This window comes from Pristiophorus japonicus, chromosome 22 (assembly GCF_044704955.1).
Source record: "Pristiophorus japonicus isolate sPriJap1 chromosome 22, sPriJap1.hap1, whole genome shotgun sequence".
NCBI lineage: Eukaryota > Metazoa > Chordata > Chondrichthyes > Pristiophoridae > Pristiophorus > Pristiophorus japonicus.
The window spans coordinates 64,896,285-64,915,647 of record NC_091998.1 but is presented as its reverse complement, the minus strand read 5'-3'; the positions used below and the strand labels follow the sequence as shown (position 1 = coordinate 64,915,647).

General features: G+C 49.6%; 1 protein-coding gene across 4 annotated transcripts in view; it reads right to left on the bottom strand.

The window, feature by feature from the left end:
* dock5 (dedicator of cytokinesis 5) overlaps positions 1–19,363 on the bottom strand; it is a 193,476-nt gene that overhangs the window by 64,441 nt on the left and 109,672 nt on the right. For all 4 annotated transcript variants that reach the window (XM_070866296.1, XM_070866297.1, XM_070866299.1 and 1 more), the window contains 10 exons: positions 18,504–18,607; positions 17,616–17,796; positions 15,901–15,998; positions 13,613–13,702; positions 10,928–11,028; positions 9,608–9,742; positions 3,942–4,053; positions 2,496–2,566; positions 1,790–1,896; positions 1,227–1,363 (listed from right to left, as the gene is read on the bottom strand). In XM_070866296.1, the coding sequence (XP_070722397.1) occupies positions 1,227–1,363; positions 1,790–1,896; positions 2,496–2,566; positions 3,942–4,053; positions 9,608–9,742; positions 10,928–11,028; positions 13,613–13,702; positions 15,901–15,998; positions 17,616–17,796; positions 18,504–18,607 (1,136 nt within the window). The remainder of the gene's footprint in view (positions 1–1,226; positions 1,364–1,789; positions 1,897–2,495; positions 2,567–3,941; positions 4,054–9,607; positions 9,743–10,927; positions 11,029–13,612; positions 13,703–15,900; positions 15,999–17,615; positions 17,797–18,503; positions 18,608–19,363) is intronic.

The following is a 19,363-nucleotide window of genomic DNA, read 5'->3' as shown; positions in this document are numbered from 1 at the left end:
CAACCGCTCCCCATTCTCACCCCTCTCTGGGTAAAGAAGAGGAGTAACCCGATAGAGGTCTTTAAGAATATGAGGGGGTTCGACAGGGTAGATGTAGAGACGATCTTTCCACTTGTGACAGAATCCAAAGCTAGGGGCCATAACTATGAGATAGTCACCAATAAATCCAATATCGAATTCAGGGGGGGAACATACTGAAAGATAACCGCTTCAGCAAACATGCACCATGAAACGTCGTTTAGTCTTTAAGTCTTTATTTCTCCTTCAGCAATTTTCACGTGAGGAATAACATTTAACAGCACAGCTTGCCTTCTGCGGTTTAAATGCCCCGAAACAGTCAGCGCGCTGGATGTAGTTTGAGTTTGTCATTGATGCCAGTAACAAACGGTTGGTGCCATTTGCCTGATGGGAGAGGGGGGGGGCTGGGATAAGCAGGCACAGCTCAAGCGGAGGGGACTATACGTCGACCCCTGATCCACGCCGAGGGGGCTGACCTCAGCCAAGGCCGCAGTTTGGGCAACTGGCCTCTGTGAACGGGGCAACACGGCCGGAGACACAACTCCCAGAGGGGGCAGGGGACCGAAGGACATAACTACCTGGGCAAACCTTGCCAAGATATAAAACCGTAAGAATAGTCAGAGATCAGACTCAGCTGCTCATCTCACGTACAGAGCCCTCTCGTACACTAGTGTGATGAACCTCTTGTCTCCAGGCCTTTGCTGTGCAGATTATTCCATTACTCACTCCGAGTAAAGCATTTCTTTGCCAAATCTGCTCTAAATTTATATTCTACTTTATTGACTTACTTTGAATCTGGCTTCCTTCCCTGTACCATTTAGTATTTTATCTATGCCGATATGATTCCCCTTTAACCTCCCTGATTGGGAACACCACCACCTCCACGTTCCCCTCCCAGTCACACACCATCCTGACTGGGAAATATATCGGCCGTTCCTTCATCGTCGCTGGGTCACAATCCTGGAACTCCCTCCCTAACAGCTCTGTGGGAGCACCTTCACCACACGGACTGCAGCGGTTCAAGAAGGCGGCTCACCACCACCTTCTCAAGGGGCAATTAGGGATGGGCAATAAATGCCAGCCTTCCCAGCGAAGCCCACATCCCAGGAACGGATAAACAACAATTCCCCGATTGTACAGTTTCACGGTCACGATTCTTCCCCTTTACACTGCGGAGAGCGGGAGGGTGCAGTGAAGATCATACTCACAATGTCTCGCCTGTCCAGGACCTCCAGCACACTGCTGAGCAAGTGCACACACGCCTCGTGATCCGGCTTGCTGGAGTTGTCATCAAGCTGGCCGCTCAGCTGGTCGATGATGAGAGGGAGGAGGATGTCCCGGCATTCTGTAGAGCAACACTGAGAAATCAATGGTCGCAAAACACTCGGCTGCTGAGCACGCTCTCCAGGGGCCACTCCAGCCGCAAATTGTCCTTCAGGGCGTACAATCCAACTAGAGACCTTGGAAAAGGTTTCATGTGGCCAAACTGCTCACGTGGTCCACAGTGTAACTCACTGGCTCGCGTTACTGCCCCGTGACTCACTGCCTCGCGTTACTGCCCCGTGACTCACTGCCTCGCGTTACTGCCCCGTGACTCACTCGGGGGGGGGGGGGGCCTGGGGTCACTCGGGGGGGGGGGCGCTCGGGTCACTCGGGGGGGGGACCTGGGGTCACTCGGGGGGGGGTGGGGGGCGCTCGGGTCACTCGGGGGGGGGGGTGCTAGGGTCACTCGTGGAGGGCTAGGGTCACGCAGAGCCGCTGCTTCACGTACCTGGCTGTTTGAATAGCTCGCTCTGCACGATCTTGCACATACAGTTGAGTTTTTGCCGCACCAACTGGTTGTCGGGAATACTCTGGATGAACTTGGTAAACAGAACACTGTACAGGCAAACAAACAAGGAGGTGTAAGTGAAGGAGAGGTAACGGAAGCGAGCCTCATCAGTACAGAACGGCAAGGGCCTCCGCACATTGTGTCGCTCACACGGAGCTGCTGGTTTAAAAACGCAAGGCCTGCTTGATGTTAGTTAGTGAGCTGATATCAGTTTGCGGCGTGGGAAGGGGGAAAGTTAGTGCATTACAGTAAGTCACTGTGCTACTGGGCTAAAGGGGAGAACGGAATCAGCCAGCACTGCCAGTCCTGACTGCTGTGGGGAACTAAGTGCGTAACAAAACCTAAATCCTGTTTCTAATCGCACTGCGCAGTGAAGGTTTTCCCACAGGGGAGACAGGACTGGGTTCAACCGTGAGGTCATCCACGGGCGAATAGCCTGTCACTTCCCGCCTCGGCTCAGATGTGAAGAATCGCCAATTCGATTGCTGCAGCACAGCTGGAGCCTGCACAGCAAGAGTCCGGGACTGCGGGAAAGGGTGGGGCAGACCTGGAGCAATGTGTCTGCCACACGGGGGTGTATTGTGTGTAGGACGGGAGTGCGATGGGTGTGTTAGCTGACTTGCGATCCAATGCCAATGGGACTTACCTGAGTTCGATTGGGTCGAACACCAGCATCACATGGTTGACGATGGTCGGTAGATATTTTAAAGCTGCCCCCTGAGGGCAAGAGAATCACATTAGAAAACATGGAGTTTCACTCAAAATAATTGCTGGCCGCAGTGGCAGTGCAAGTGTGCCCCTGCCAAACGAGCCAGGGACTGAATGGTGGACTAGGCTCTGGTAAATGCGCCTAGTCCCAGTGTGGAACTGGACCCAAGTCCCAGAGCTGTGCTGACTGAGTGGAACGATGCTGGGACACAACAAGCGCTGTCAGCGCCCCTTGTGGCAGGAGGGTTAAATAACAACCAGCGATCCGATCGGCCATGGTTCTCCAGTCACTATTACTGGGAAGGGAGTGTGTGCGGACATCAGGGTGAGAATCAGACTCCCCCATAATCCACTCCACCATGGAATCTCCCGCTCACCCCCCTCCCCCCACATGTGCAGACCAGTCACTTTGAGTGACTGCGAGACTTCAGACCACTGGCAATCTCCCTCCCCTCAGGACATCGCCAGGCTGGGCGTATGTTGGTTACCCTGACAACTGATGCAGCTGGGGCCCATGATTCTGAGATGGGGCTGAGGCACATTGTTGGAGCAGATTAGAGGGAGCTAACCCCGTGCTGTAGCTGCCCTGGGAGTGTTTGATGGGACAGTGTAGAGGGGGCTTTACTCTGTATCTAACCCCCTGTACCTGCCCTGGGAGTGTTTGATGGGACAGTGTAGAGGGAGCTTTACTCTGTATCTAACCCCGTGCTGTAGCTGCCCTGGGAGTGTTTGATGGGACAGTGTAGAGGGAGCTTTACTCTGTATCTAACCCCGTGCTGTACCTGCCCCGGGAGTGTTTGATGGGACAGTGTAGAGGGAGCTTTACTCTGTATCTAACCCCCTGTACCTGCCCTGGGAGTGTTTGATGGGACAGTGTAGAGGGAGCTTTACTCTGTATCTAACCCTGTGCTGTACCTGCCCTGGGAGTGTTTGATGGGACAGTGTAGAGGGAGCTTTACTCTGTATCTAACCCCCTGTACCTGCCCTGGGAGTGTTTGATGGGACAGTGTAGAGGGAGCTTTACTCTGTATCTAACCCCGTGCTGTACCTGCCCTGGGAGTGTTTGATGGGACAGTGTAGAGGGAGCTTTACTCTGTATCTAACCCCCTGTACCTGCCCTGGGAGTGTTTGATGGGACAGTGTAGAGGGAGCTTTACTCTGTATCTAACCCCGTGCTGTACCTGACACTGGGTGCCTGAAATGAAAAGTCTTCCTTTCCCAGCAACAAGATCCCGCACCTTAAACATAAAATTCACACAAAAAAAGTTCAAAAGGTTTAACAGAACAATGGTTGAAGATTGATGGGAGAGCGAGCTGTGTGAGTAATGGTATCCCTCAGGGAACACTGGCTGGAGTATGATCAGTCAACCAGGCAACCACAAACCTTTATTTTCACAGACTCCTCCAGAGGCCTGTCCATTAGAGAGTTAAATGACAGAAACAACTTTCGGATCGATTCGTAAAACTCATTGTCATCTTCTTCAGTCCCATAAATCCTACAATCAAAAACACAGAGCAATCCCCATTAACATTGGTGCCTTAGAGACACTGTGTGGGGTGAGGTGAGGCACATTGTGTGTTAACCATGCTGTAATTATGCACCTGAGAGTATGCGCACAGGTTTGTGGAGCACGCGGTGTCCACCGGTACGCTCGTGGCCTTCCGCGAGTGGTGGGCGCCGGAGGAACTGGAGTGCATCCCCACCCCCGGCAACCAAATTTTAATTTGATTTTATGGCTAAATGCTAATTAGTTTAATTTGCCAGTTAATTTGCCCCCTCCCCCCCCTTTTAGCCAGGGGGCACTTGTATAATGTGTGTTTCAGTGCCCTAAAAAAAAACAAGGGGGCACTTGAAAAGTGTTTTGGAGTATGCCCCCCCCCCTTTAATCAGGGGGCACTTGATTTTCTGATTACAACAAAATAGTTGTAGAGCTGTTGAATAGTGAGTGGCTTCGCCAGTCACGTGAAGTTCACAAGACTCAACAAAACCTGTCAGTTGGGTTGAGGTCATCCACGATGAGATATGCAGTTGTGAGCCTGGTGGATGAACTGGTAATGTATAGTGTGATTGTTCAACCTTTGTTAATAAACCAACCAGTTCTTAATAGCAATGGAAAATGTTGAAAATCTCAGCGGGTCAGGCAGCATCGGTGGAGAGAAAAGCAGAGTTAACGTTTCAGGTCGATGACCCTTCGTCAGAACTAGTGAATGCTTGAAAAGAACAGATTCTGAAGGAGCACTGAAAGGGGGAGGGGAGGATAAGAACAAAAGGGAAGGTTTGTGAGCGGGTGGAAGGCAGGAGAGATTTGAGAGACAAAAGGGATGATGGGCCGACTTGTGATGGTAATGACAGAAGTTACAAAAAGGTTCATCTAGATAGGGTGTGAATGGCAGGATAATAACCAGCTGCCATTGGAGACAGAGAGAAAAAACGACATAAGATCGGAGGGAGGATTGTTTAAAAAAAAAAATAGGGAAACGGAGCCAAATAGGGGCAGAGGTTATAATCTGAAACTGTTGAACTCGATGCTGAGTCCAGAAGGCTGTAAGGTGCCTAATCGAAAGATGAGGTGCTGTTCCTCGAGCTTGTGTTGCATTTCACTGGAACAGTGGAGGAGGTCAAGGACAAAGATGTCGGAGTGGGAGTGGAGTGGAGAATTAAAGTGACAGGTGACTAGAGGCTCAGGGTTAGGCTTACGGACTGAACGGAGGTGTTCCGCAATAGCGGTCATCCCAATCTGCATTTGGTCTCCCCAATGTAGAGGAGACCACATTGTGAGCAGCGAATACAGAATACTGAATTGCAAGTAGTATAAGTAAATCGCTGTTTCACTGGGAAGGAGTATTTTGTCTCTACAGATGCTGCCTGACCCGCTGAGATTTTCAGCACTTTGTTTTTATTTCAGATTCCAACATCCGCAGTATTTTGCTTTTGTCTTAATAGCAATGTGTTGCTATGAATTCTTAATCAAAGACCCCATGAAGCAAATGCACCCGTCACTAAAACCACTTGCCCACTGACAACAGAACTAGTGAATTAAATGGTGGCTGAATTAGTAACTGCATCGCCCAGTATGGAACTGAGTGACAGAGAAAGGTCTCTCGGTCGATCCCACATGGTACAAAGCACTTTGGGACGTCTGGTGGTTGTTAAAAGCACTATATAAATGCAAGTCTGTCTTTCTTTCTTTCTTTTAAGTCAGCTGATCTGAACCTGGGCAACATTAGGAGTGCTGTAATAAACAACTTGCATTTATATAGCGCCTTTAATGTAGTAAAACATCCCAAGGCGCTCCACAGGAGCGTTAATAAAATAAATTTGGCATTGAGCCATATTTGGAGATATTAGGGGCAGCTGATCAAAAGTTTGGTCAAAGAGGTAGGTTTTAAGGAGCATTTTAAAGGAAGGGAGAGAGGTGGAGACACGGAGAGGTTTAGGGGGGAAATTGCAGGGCTTAGGGCTTAGGGCCTAGGCAACTTGGCCAGCAATGGTGGAGCGAAAAAATCAGGGATGCTTAAGCGGCCAGAATTAGAGGAGCACGCATATCTCGGAGAGTTGTGGGGTGGAGGAGATTACAGCGATAGGGAGGGGCGAGGCCATAGAGGGATTTGAAAACTAGGATAGGAATTTTAAAATCAGGGCGTTGCTTAACCGGGAGCCAGTGTAGGTCAGTGAGCACAGGGGGTGATGGGTGAGTGGGACTTGGTGCGGGTTAGGACAGAGTTTTGGATGAGTTCAAGTTGACGTAGGGTAGAATGTGGGAGGCCAGCCAGGTGTGCGTTGGAATAGTCAAGTCCGGAGGTAACAAAGGCATGGATGAGGGTTTCAGCAGCGGATGAGCTGAGGCAGGGGCAGAGACGGGCGATGTTACAGAGGTGGAAACAGGCGGTCTTAGTTATGCTGCGATGTGTGGTCAGAAGTTCATTTCAAAACAGAAAATGCTGGAAATACTGCGAGTGCTGTTATTGATTTCAACGTCCAGCCCTGATTGCTGCCTCGTAACCTTGGTGGAAGGCGCACACGTGTGGAGGAACGGACTGAGTTTGTGTGCACAGCCTCTACAGTTCAACAACTTGCTCACACTTACAACAACAACTTTCATTTATCCGTGCCTTTAACTTAGTAAAAGGCACTTCACAGCAGTGTTATCCAACAAAACTCGACTCACAGCCACAAAAGTAGATAGTAGGACAGGTGACCAAAGGATGGGTGTAAGGTTTCAAGCAGGGTCTTAAAGTCGAGAGGTTTAGAGAGGGAATTCCAGAGCTTAGGGTCAGGCAGCTGAAAGTGTAGCTTTAGCATACTTATGGAAAAGGACAACATAATGAGAACATAAGAACATAAGAAATAGGAGCAGGAGTCGGCCATTCGGCCCCTCGAGCCTGCTCCACCATTCAATAAGATCATGACTGATCTGATCATGGACTCAACTCCATTTCCCTGCCCGCTCCCCATAACCCTTGACTCCCTTATCGTTCAAAAATCTGTCTATCTCCGCCTTAAATATATTCAATGACCCAGCCTCCACAGCTCTCTGGGGTAGGGAATGGGGTAAACAGACAAAGATAGACCAGGAGTAAAAGTTCTCAATGGGCATTGGCCAATTTTACTAAGCGGAGACATGATATCACGAATGTGGTCTGGAAACAGCTACTTGAAGGTAAGTCAGTGTCAGAGCAGTGCGAGGCATCCAAGGAGGAGATGGTGAGGGTTCAGTGCAAATATGTTCCCACAAAGAAAAAGGGTGGGACTCCCAAATCTAGAGCTCTTGAATATCAAGGGACATACAGGGTAGAATGATGCAAAAAAGGGAAGCTTATGACAGATACTGCAGGCTCAATACTGCAGAACGCCGAGAGGAGTATAGGAAATACAGGGCTGGAATTAGAAAGGAAATTAAGAGATCAAAGAGAGAGCCTGAAAAAATATTGGCAAATAAAATCAAGAAAAAACAAAAGATGTTTTATAATTACATAAAGAGCAAGAAGATAACTAAGGAAGGAGTAGGATCCACTAGGGACCAAAAAGGTAACCTGTGTGTGGTGGCAGAAGATGTGGGTATGGTTCTTAATGAATACTTTACGCCTGTCTTTACAAGACAGAGGGACGATGCAGACATTGTAGTTAAGAAGGAAGAGTGCGAAATATTGGATGAGACAAACATAGTGAGAGAGGACGTATTGAAAGTAGATAAATCACCAGGCCCAGATGAAATGTATCCCAGGCTGTTAAGAGAAGCACATATAACATCGCTATTCAAGAAAAGAGGGAGAGAAAAAACAGGGAACTACAGGCCAGTTAAGCCTGACATCAGTCGTCGAGAAAATGCTGGAATCCATTGTTAAGGAAGTGGTATCAGGGCATTTAGAAAATCATAACATGATTAGGCAGAGCCAACATGGTTTTATGAAAGGGAAATCATGTTTGACAAATTTATGTGAGTTTTTTTGAGGATGTAACTAGCAGGGTAGATAAAGGGGAAGCAGTGGATGTTATATATTTGGATTTCCAAAAAGCATTTGATAAGGTGCCACATAAAAGGTTACTACATAAGATAAGGGATCATGGGATTGGAGGATTGGTTAACGGACAGAAAACAGAGAGTAGGGATAAACGGGACTTTTTCAGGTTGGCAGGCTGTAACTAGTGGGGTGCCACAAGGATCAGTGCTGGGGCCTCAGCTATTTACAATCTGTATTAATGATCTAGATGCCATTTGCCTTTATTATTGCTTGCTGTACCTGCTGCTAGCTTTCTATGTTTTGTAAGCTGTGAGGAGAACAAAGGGATATATATATCGACTGAGTGAGTGGGCAGTAAGGTGGCAGATGGAGTATGATGTAGGGAAATGTGAGGTTATTCACTTTGGTAGGAAGAATAGAAAAACAGAATAATTTTAAAATGGTGAGAAACTTTTAAGTGTTGGTGTTGAGAGAGATTTGTGTGTCCCTTGTACACGGATCACAGAAAGCGAGTATGCAGGTACAGCAAGCAATATAAAGGCAAATGGCATGTTGTCCTTTATTGCAAGGGGGTTGGAGTATAAGAGTAAGGAAGTCTTGCTGCAATTGTACAGGGCCCTGGTGAGACCACACCTGGAGTACTGCGCACAGTTCTGGTCTCCTTATCTAAGGAAGGATATACTTGCATTGGAGGCGGTACAACGGAGTTTCACAAAATTGATCCCTGGGATGGGGGGACTGTCTTATGATGAGAGATTGTGTAGAATGGGCCTACACTTTCTGGAGTTTAGAAGAATGAGAGGCAATCTCAAAGAAACATAGCTCAAATCCAATATTTGACTTCCCAAAACTGAACACCAGATTTTGAATGGACTCCCAGTTTCAAGGTCCAGGGTGGGGGGTGGGGGGAAGAGGGGAAATTCGGTTGGGGCGGTGTCCCGAGCCGAGCGGTAAATTCCGCACCGGCAAATGGTTTGCGTCTGCTGCCGCAAAATTCATCAGCTGGGCCCGGAGTTTGGGGCGCGAAGGGAGGCGTTGCCCGCGTCTTTGAGGGCGCTAGTCCGGCTGAGCAAGGCGAAATCCCCCGAGCTAAACAGCCGGCCTCGGAGCTCCATAACCGAAGCCTCGGTGGGGGGGGGGGGGGAAACCTGAAATGAAAACACCAAAAACATTCCCCAAAACATAGCTCACACCATCACAACATAAATCGCAAAAGAAATATAAAAGTAGCAATCGCACTTACCTGAGGTGGCCGTTACTTACCTCACTGCAGCCGCTATAGTTCGGAACACCAGATTTCCCAGGCGGTGCCAGCAGGGGGCGCTTCGGAGCGCTAAGGGTCAACCAAAAATCGAGCCGGTGCTGCAACCAGTGACATTGCACACCGGCTCGGCTCTCCCAGGCGGTACTGCTCCGCGTCCCGCCAATACCGGCACCGAATGTCCCGGCTGGGCGCTGGAAGCCGGTCGCTCGGGCGCAAGGGCTTTCCGCCGCCATTGCCAGCCATCCGGGGTACTGAGAGGGGCGGCAGAAGACCCGAATTTTCAGCCCCCAGGAGTTGAGTGGCCTCGCGATGGAACGGCTTACCTCAAGTACAATTTCCGTGATTGGATTATGAATCGAAAGACATATTTAAGTGCTTTTAACGCAGCGAACAGCAGGTCTGTCTTCTCGGAGTTTTCAGCATTTGCGACATAGTAATTCAGGACTTTAGCCAGTTTCCTGCAAGGATGTAGGGAAAAAAGAGAATCCGAGTCAACCATTTCATTAACAGAGTTCCGTATTAATGGAAGACGGGATGTGCGGATACGTACTGAACGACTTCCTTTGCAGCTGGAAGCTCAATTCTTAAAGGGACACCTAGCGGAGTGACAGGACCAGCTAGGTCTCACTGGGCTCACTGCCGTCAGGCCAGGTTCGCACAAGGAGATATCTCCCCCGCCTTTCATGAAAGGTTTTGAGCTGCTGGGGAAATGGTCCCTTGGAAGCCCAGCAGCCCCCTGGTAACTCACGCAAAGGGCCATCCTGTACCGTCAGTGAGTGTGGGCAGGCTGAACATTCATGGAGCATCTCGTAGCCAAGGCCCATCCATCTGAGCCATTTCCATCGGGAGTCACTACATAGCAATCGGTAGCTGGATCTCCGGCTGGCTTCCCCTCTGTAGCTTATAGAATCATAGAAATTTACAGCACGGAAGGAGGCCATTTCGGCCCATCGTGTCCGCGCCGGCCGACAAAGAGCTACCCAGCCTAATCCCACTTTCCAGCTCTCGGTCCGTAGCCCTGTACGTTAAGGCACTTCAGGTGCACATCCAAGAACTTTTTAAATGTGGTGACGGTTTCTGCCTCTACCACCCTTTCAGGCCGTGAGTTCCAGACCCCCACCACCCTCTGGGTGAAAAATGTTGCCCCCTCAAACCCCTTTAAACCTCCTAAATCTATGCCCGCCTGGTTGTTGACCCCTCTGCTAAGGGAAATAGGTCCTTCCTATCCATTCAATCTAGGCCCCTCATAATTTTATACACCTCAATGAGATCTCCCCTCAGCCTCCTCTGTTCCAAAGAAAACAGACCCAGCATCTCCAATCTTTCCTCATAGCTAAAATTCTCCAGTCCAGGCAACATCCTCGTAAATCTCCTCTTGACCCTCTCTAGTGCAATCACATCTTCCCTGTAATGCAGTGACCAGACCTGCACACCCTACTCCAGCTGTGGCCTAACCAGTGGTTTAATAGTTAGGGACACCATGGATAATTCTGGTGATCCAGTGGCTCAGCGCAGACCTGGGGATAGGTATCACATTTGGCATTGCATTTACCACCCGAGCCATCGAGAGAGATTCTGCAAGGAGATGTTAATCATTCTCAGTGTTTGCCCCTAGCCCTGGACCTGCAGTGCTCCATACTCACACGTAAGCTAGCGTAGCACTGAAATGATTGGTGATGTATGTTTCCAAGACAGGATTGAAATGCTGGAACTTTATATCTCCGATCAGGGAAATGATGAAGACCTGGACAAGAGAGAGAGAGAGAGAGAGAGAGAGAGAAGCAGTTAGGCCTGTAATTCACTGTGAAACATGATGCAGGAACATAACACCATAAGAATTAGGAGCGGGCGTAGACCATTCGGCCCCTCGAGCCTGCTCCGCCATCAATAAGATCACGGCTGATCTTTGACCTCAACTCCACTTTCCCGCCCGATCGCCATATCCCTTGATTCTCCTACAGTCCATAAATCTAGCGATCTCAGCCTTGAATATACTCAACGATTCAACATCCACAGTCCACCGGGGTGGAGAAGTCAAAAGATTCAGACCCACTGAGCGAAGAAATTTCTCCTCATCTCAGTCTTAAATGGCCGACCCCTTATCCTGAGACTGTGACCCCCTGGTTCTAGACTCTCCAGCCTGGGGGGAAACAACCTTTCAGCATCTACCCTATCAATACCCTCTCAGACTCTTATATGTTTTAATGAGATCACCTCTCATTCTTCTAACTACTCAATCTCTCCTCATAGGACATAGAAACATAGAAACATAGAAACATAGAAACATAGAAAATAGGTGCAGGAGTAGGCCATTCGGCCCTTCGAGCCTGCATCACCATTCAATAAGATCATGGCTGATCATTCCTTCAGTACTCCTTTCCTGCTTTCTCTCCATACCCCTTGATCCCCTTAACCGTAAGGGCCATATCTAACTCCCTCTTGAATATGTCCAATGAACTGGCATCAACAACTCTCTGCGGCAGAGAATTCCACAGTTTAACAACTCTCTGAGTGAAGAAGTTTCTCCTCATCTCAGTCCTAAATGGCCTGCCCTTTATCCTAAGACTGTGTCCCCTGGTTCTGGACTTCCCCAACATCGGGAACATTCTTCCCGCATCTAACCTGTCCCGTCCCGTCAGAATCTTATATGTTTCTATGAGATCCCCTCTCATCCTTCTAAACTCCAGTGAATAAAGGCCCAGTTTGATCCAGTCTCTCCTCATATGTCAGTCCAGCCATCCCTGGAATCAGTCTGGTGAACCTTCGCTGCACTCCCTCAATAGCAAGAACGTCCTTCCTCAGATTAATTAACCAAAACTGAACACAATATCCCAGGTGAGGCTTCACCAAGGCCCTATACAACTGCAGTAAGACCTCCCTGCTCCTATACTCAAATCCCCTAGCTATGAAGGCCAACATACCATTTGCCTTCTTCACCGCCTGCTGTACCTGCATGCCAACTTTCAATGACTGATGAACCATGACACCTAGGTCTCGTTGCACCTCCCCTTTTCCTAATCTGCCGCCGTTCAGATAATATTCTGCCTTTGTGTTTTTGCCCCCAAAGTGGATAACCTCACATTTATCCACATTATACTGCATCTGCCATGTATTTGCCCACTCGCCTAACCTGTCCAAGTCACCCTGCAGCCTTTTAGCGTCCTCCTCACAGCTCACACCGCCACCCAGTTTAGTGTCATCTGCAAACTTGGAGATATTACACTCAATTCCCTCATCTAAATCATTAATATATATTGTAAAGAGCTGGGGTCCCAGCACTGACAACGCTCTCAACTCAAGAATCAATCTAGGGAAAGAGTTCCTATGAAGTAATGTATTGACCCTGTAACGTATGCTCACGTGAGAATGCTCACAAGTTTGTCGAGCTGTTGCGTTGTGAGTGGCTTAAACCAGTCATGTGATGTTCACAAAGCCCCAGTCAGTTGGGACTGAATGGCAAAATGGAGGGTGTGCAAGAGCAACCCAGCAACAGCTCTACAACTATTTTAAGTTGTATCGGTAATCAAGTGCCCCCTGATTAAAGGGGGGGCACACTCCAAGGGCACTAAAACACAAATTAAACAAGCGCCGCCTGGCTAAAAGGGGAGCGGGGGGGGGGGGGAGGGAGGGGTGGCACTAAAACATACAAACTTAAACAAATTAAACTTTAGACATTAAAATCAAATTAAAATTTGGTTGCCGGCGGTGATGATGCACTCCAGTCCCTCCGGCGCCCACCTCTCGCGGAAGGCCGCGAGCGTACCGGTGGACACCTCGTGCTCCATCTCCAGGGGCACCCTGGCTCGGATGTAACCGCGGAAGAGAGGCTGGCAGTCAGGCTCAACAACCCCCTCGACCGCCCGCTGCCTGCACCGGCTGATGGTCCCCTTGGCCAGGCCCAGGAGCAGTCCTACGAGGAGGCCCTCGGACCTGCCCGCTCCCCTCCGCACAGGGTGCCCAAAGATCAGGAGTGTGGGACTGAAGTGCAGCCAGAATTTGAGGAGCAGCCCCTTCAAATATTGGAACAGGGGCTGCAACCTCAGACACTCAACATAGACATGGAACACGGACTCTTCCAGGCCGCAGAAATTACAGGCGGCCTGGGAGCCCGTGAACCGACTTAAAAACTTATTGCACGGGACTGCTCCGTGCACCACCCTCCAGGCCAAGTCCCCAAACCTTTGAACATCCTCACAGGTGCATACATTTCACCAATGGTGGTTTATAAAACCCTGCAGTCTTAAACCAACGCTGTTCGTTACTTTAAACAAACATCCACCAGGTCAGACAGAGACCTCAAGCAACAGATTTGAGAAAGATTGTCTTACCAGAGCATCGAAGACCAGAAAGTCGTAGGTTTCACTTTCTGACGTCTCCATCATGATGTTGAAGAGCGCGTCAAGTGTGTCCTGCAGAAACTGAGAGAAAGGGAGGACAAGGAATGATCAACAGCCAGGAAATGTCAGTCACACACAGAACGCGAAATAAATAGCACCTGTTTTTGCAGAAGGATTTGTTTAACGAGTTTCTCTCTTCCTCTTCTGAAGGCTCTCTGGGCGCCCAGCGCTGTCTTCCGATACCCATTCTTTGTGCATGAGCCTGGATAGTGAGTCAGCAGGCCATTCGACAATGAGGGGAAGAGGGCGGATATCACAGCTACACCCACTGCTGGCTTTACCTGATGCCTACATTTGGAGTCACTGGACAGCAGCCAGGAGCGGGAGGGCTGGCGGATTTCATTCTCCGCCCCAGCGACGTTACGGTCAAATGTAGCATCTCAACCATAGCCCCAGCTGGGATCAGCTCATTCAGCACCGAGCAGGGAGTGACCCAGACATTCTCTGGGGGCTATACAGAGTAACCATGGCTCAGTACCCAGCATGCAGAAAGGAGGAAAGACTTGCATTTATATAGCGCCTTTTACACCTTCCACAATGTCCCAAAGCGCTTTACAGCCAATGAAGTACTTTTGGAGTGTAGTCACTGTTGTAATGTGGGAAATGCAGCAGCCAATTTGTGCACAGCAAGCTCCCACAAACAGCAATGTGATTATGACCAGATAATGTGTTTTTGGTTATGTTATGATTGAAGCAGGATATTGGCCAGCACTGGGGGATAACTCCTCTGTTCTTCTTCCAACAGTGCCATGGGATCTTTTACGTCCACCTGAGAGAGCAGACGGGGCCTCGGTTTAACGTCTCATCTGAAAGACGGCACCTCCGACAGTGCAGCGCTCCCTCAGCACTGCACTGGGAGCGTCAGCCTAGATCTTTTGTGCTACAAGTTCCTGGAGTGGGACTTGAACCCACAACCTTCTGACTCAGAGGCTACCCACTGAGCCACAGCTGACACTTAAATCTAACTGATGGGAATTAGTAGCACCAAGCATCGGGCTAATCGGCTGGGAACTGCTGAGCCTGTGTGTCTGAGAGACAGAGAGAGAAACACTGCCCCAGACAGTTCCCCCAGTGATATCACCAACACCAACTGTCCCAACAAAAATACCGGCAAAAAAACTTCAAACTATAGACAAAGGTAAACTAAAAGTTAACGCAGTCAATTGTATTTTTTGTCAAAATTTGTAAAGTGGCGATCACAGCCTCTCTTAAAAGAATGCAGCAGCCTGGAAATGTAAACACAAAGTCACAATAATCATTTTTTTAAAAAGAAATGTACAAATATTGGATCTGGGGAAAGAGTGGGGGGGGGGGGGAGTGGGACTAACTGGATCGCTGTTCAAAAGAGCCGGCGCAGATTCGATGGGCCGAATGGCCTCCTACTGTGCTGTACTGTTCTATGGGCTGGATTTCCCGGTGCTTGGGCTCTCCGTGTCTCGCCCCGGAGCGTCGTGGAACGGGGCGAGATCTCCTGCGTCCGGTCGCGATCCGCGGGGCAGCAGTGTTGAGCGGCCCCGCCCGGGAGGGCTACACCGGGTGTGCATTGCTCCTCGTGACACCGTCCGAGTTTTGACTCCAAACCGACCAGTGCGCCTGGAATCGCGCCTCGCAATGACCGCCTGGGAAAGCAGAGCGGTCCAGTCTTGCCATCAGCGGTGAAGAAGGTAAAATGCTGCAACGGTAAGCGCCAGTGTTTGTTCGCTTAATTGTTTCAGTGATTTGTGTTGTGGTGGCGGGGACAATGTTTTGGGAATGTTTTTCCCCCTCTCTCTCTCTCCCCTCCCCCAGGCATCTCTCAGACTGCACACTGCCCGGCAGTTCAGTTCGCGAGTTTCCCATTTTCCCAAAAGCGTACAACGCCTCCCTTCGCGCTGCACCCCCCTGACGCAGGGCCCAGATGCCGGAACTTCCCGACCAAAGCGCAGGCCATTCCCGGCCGGTAACTTTCCCGCCCCGCCTCCGTTTTCGCCCCGAAAACAGCAACGCCTAAAATCCAGCCCGCGTGATTCTATAAAAACAACTTTCCCAGTCGAACCGATTTCTGTTGTGTTCTGCCTTCGTGGACCCTCGTAGGCTTCCGTCCCCTCGTCACAGCGAAGACGCTGCTTGTGATTTCTCCATCAGCTGTGCGGCAAGAACGTCACTGGGAAACTGAGCGAGACCAGGGCAGGTGGAAGAGGGCACGTGTGATAAAGGGGACGCAATCTCCCGGCGCTTACCTTTACAATCTCGCTGCCATCCACTTCCATTAGCCGCTTGAGGTTTTGTTCAACACTCTGGTGACTGGATCGCCAGTTTAACAGACCCAACAAGTCAACTGTAAACACAATTTACACAAAATACCAAATTTGCATCAGAACTGCCAGTAAAAGAAAGAATTGCATTTCTATAGCGCCTTTCGGCACAAAATATTCTAGGCTGACACTCCAGTGCAGTGCTGAGGGAGTGCCGCACTGTCGGAGGTGCCGTCTTTCAGATGAGACGTTAAACCGAGGCCACATTTGCCCTCTCAGGTGGATGTAAAAGATCCCACGGCACTATTTCGAAGAAGAGCAGGGCGAGTTATCCCCGGTATCCTGGGGTCAATATTTATTCCCCAATCAACATCACTAAAAACAGCTTACCTAGTCATTATCACACTGCTGTTTGTGGGAGCTTGCTGTGCGCAAGTTAGCTGCCGCTTTTCCCACATTACAACAGTGACTACACTCCAAAAGTACTTCATTGGCTGTAAACCGCTTTGAAACGTTAGGTGGTCGTGAAAGGCGCTATATAAATGCCAACCTTTCTTTCTTTCTCAGGACCGTAGGGCGTCCCAAAGCGATTTAAGCCAGAGTACTATTGGAGTGTGGTCACTGTTGTGATGTGGGGAAAATTGCACACAGCACAATGCCACAAACAGCAATGAGATATAGGACCATATACTCTGTCTTTTAAAAAAAATTGATGTTAGTTGAGAGATCAATGTTGGCCAACACACTGGGGAGAACTTCTCTGCTATTCTTCGCAATAATGCCACAGGACCTTTTACAGCCAGTTTATGGAGAGGTTTAGGGGGGAATTCCAGGGCTTAGGACCTAAATGGTTGGAACCAATGATGGGACACAGGAAGTGTGGGATGCACAAAAAGCCAGAGTTGGAACAATGCAGAGTTCTTGGCTGGTTGTAGGGCTGGAGCGTGTTACAGAGATAGGGAGGGACAAGGCCCCGGAGGGATTTAAACATGAGGATGAGAATTGGTTGCTGGACCGGGAGCCAATGTCGGTCAGCGAGCACAGGGACAATGGGTGAGCGGGACTTGGTGTGAGTTAGGACACGGGCAGCAGAGTTTTGATGAAGTTTACAGAGGGTTGAAGATGTGAGGCCGGCCAGGAGAGCTTTGGAATAGTCGAGTCTGGAAGTAACAAAGGCACGGATGGGGGTTTCAGCGGCAGTTGGGGTGAGGCAGGAGCAGAGACGGACGATGTTACAGAGCCGGAGGTAGATGATCTTGCTGATAGGGTCAGGTGGTCAGCCCAGGGCCAAATAGGATGCCGAGACTGCGAACAGTCGGGTTCAGCCTGAGACAATGGCCAGCGAGGCGGATGGAATTGGTGGTGAGGGCACGGAGTTTGTGGCGGGGACCGAAGACACTGGCTTCAGTCTTCCCGATATTTAATTGGAAGAAATTTCATCTCATCCAGGACTGGATGAAAATATCTCACTCTTGCAGTAGAGGGAGTTAAAGTGGAAATTCAGGCACATCGATGGACAAGAGTGAAGAGCTTTGGTCTGGTTTAAACTTCACTATACAATAAGGTTTGACACCATTGGCCATTGTACAATAAGGTCTGACACCATTGGCCACTGTACAATAAGGTTTGACACCATTGGCCACTGTACAATAAGGTCTGACACCATTGGCCACTGCACCTTCTCCTTGTTTGGGACCCACCGTTTTGGGTTAGTTTTGTTGAGCAGACGAGAGTTGAAATCTGAAAACTGTCTCTGATGACGGATAAGCTGGTAGAGTGATGCATTCCCTTCCCAATCTGACTGTCTCTCGCCTCCTGCTCTTCCTTTGTCCCAGGGTGCGTTAGGTAGCACTTGGCGTCTTCAGCTTTCTTCGTGTCTCCCTGTCGATGAATCACATTTGCAGCCGATACCGTTATATTTTTATTGTTGAATATCATTAAGACAGAGGCACTCTGCCGTAATCACTCACTTACACACACACCTACACACTCGCCCGCACACACTCACACTCACTCACACACGCACTCACCTACACACTCGCTCACACACACCTACACACTCGCCCGCACACACCTACACACTCGCCCGCACACTCACACCTACACACACACACCTACACACTCGCCCGCACACACTCACACTCACTCACACACGCACTCACCTACACACTCACTCATACACACACACCTACACACTCACACCTACACACTCACACTCACTCACACACGCACTCACCTACACACTCACTCATACACACACACCTACACACTCGCTCACACACACCTACACACTCGCCCGCACACTCACACCTACACACACACCTACACACTCGCATGCACACACTCACACCTACACACTCGCTCACACACACACATGTGCACTCACACACACACCTACACACACACACACATGTACACTCACTCACATACACCTACACACTCGCCCGCACACACACACACCTACACACACACACACATGTACACTCACACACACACCTACACACTCACACACCTACACCTACACACACACTCACACTCACACCGCTGAGACGCCTTGCTCCTGAAGCTGCCAGTCCTCCCCTGCCTACCTTAAAGACGATTAGATCGTGCTTCCCGTCATGTAGCGTGGTGCCGTCCACCTTCATTAACTTCACAAACGCCATTCCAAAGAGTTTCTCAGACTTATCTTTTGCTGCAGGTACAGTAACAGACAATTAATAAAAGGGTCAAACTCCACAAAGGCTAGCAGAACAATCCTCATAACAACAACAACAACTTGTAAATATAGCGCCTTTAACGTAGTAAAACATCCCAAGGCTTCACAGGAGAGTTATAAAACAAAATTTGACACCGAGTCACAGAAGGAGAAATTAGGACAGGTGACCAAAAGATAGCTTTTAAGGAGCATCTAAAAGGAGGAAAGAGAGGTAGAGAGGCGGAGAGGTTTAGGGAGGGAGTTCTGGAGCTTGGGGCCCAGGCAGCTGAAGGCACGGCCTCCGATGGTTGAGTGATTATAATCAGGGATGCTCAAGAGGGCAGAATTAGAGGAGCGCAGATATCTTGGTGGAGGCGGGGGGAGGGGGGGGGGTGGTGTTGTGAGGCTGGAGGAGATTACAGAGATAGGGAGGGGACGAGGCCATGGAGGGATTTGAAAAGAGAATGAGAATTTTTAAATTGAGGCTTTGCTTAACTGGGAGCCAGTGTAGGTCAGTGAGCACGGTGGGTGATGGGCGAGCGGGACTTGGTGTGAGTTAGGACACAGGCAATTGAGCTCAAGTTTACATAATGTAGAATGTGGGAGGCTAGCCAGAAGTGCATTGGAATGGTCAAGTTGACACGGGATATACGGCCCAGAACCAGGCCATTCGGCCCAACCAGTCCGTGCCGGTGTCTATGCCCCACTCGAGCCTCCTCCTGTCTTTCCTCATCTAACTCTATCAGCATAACC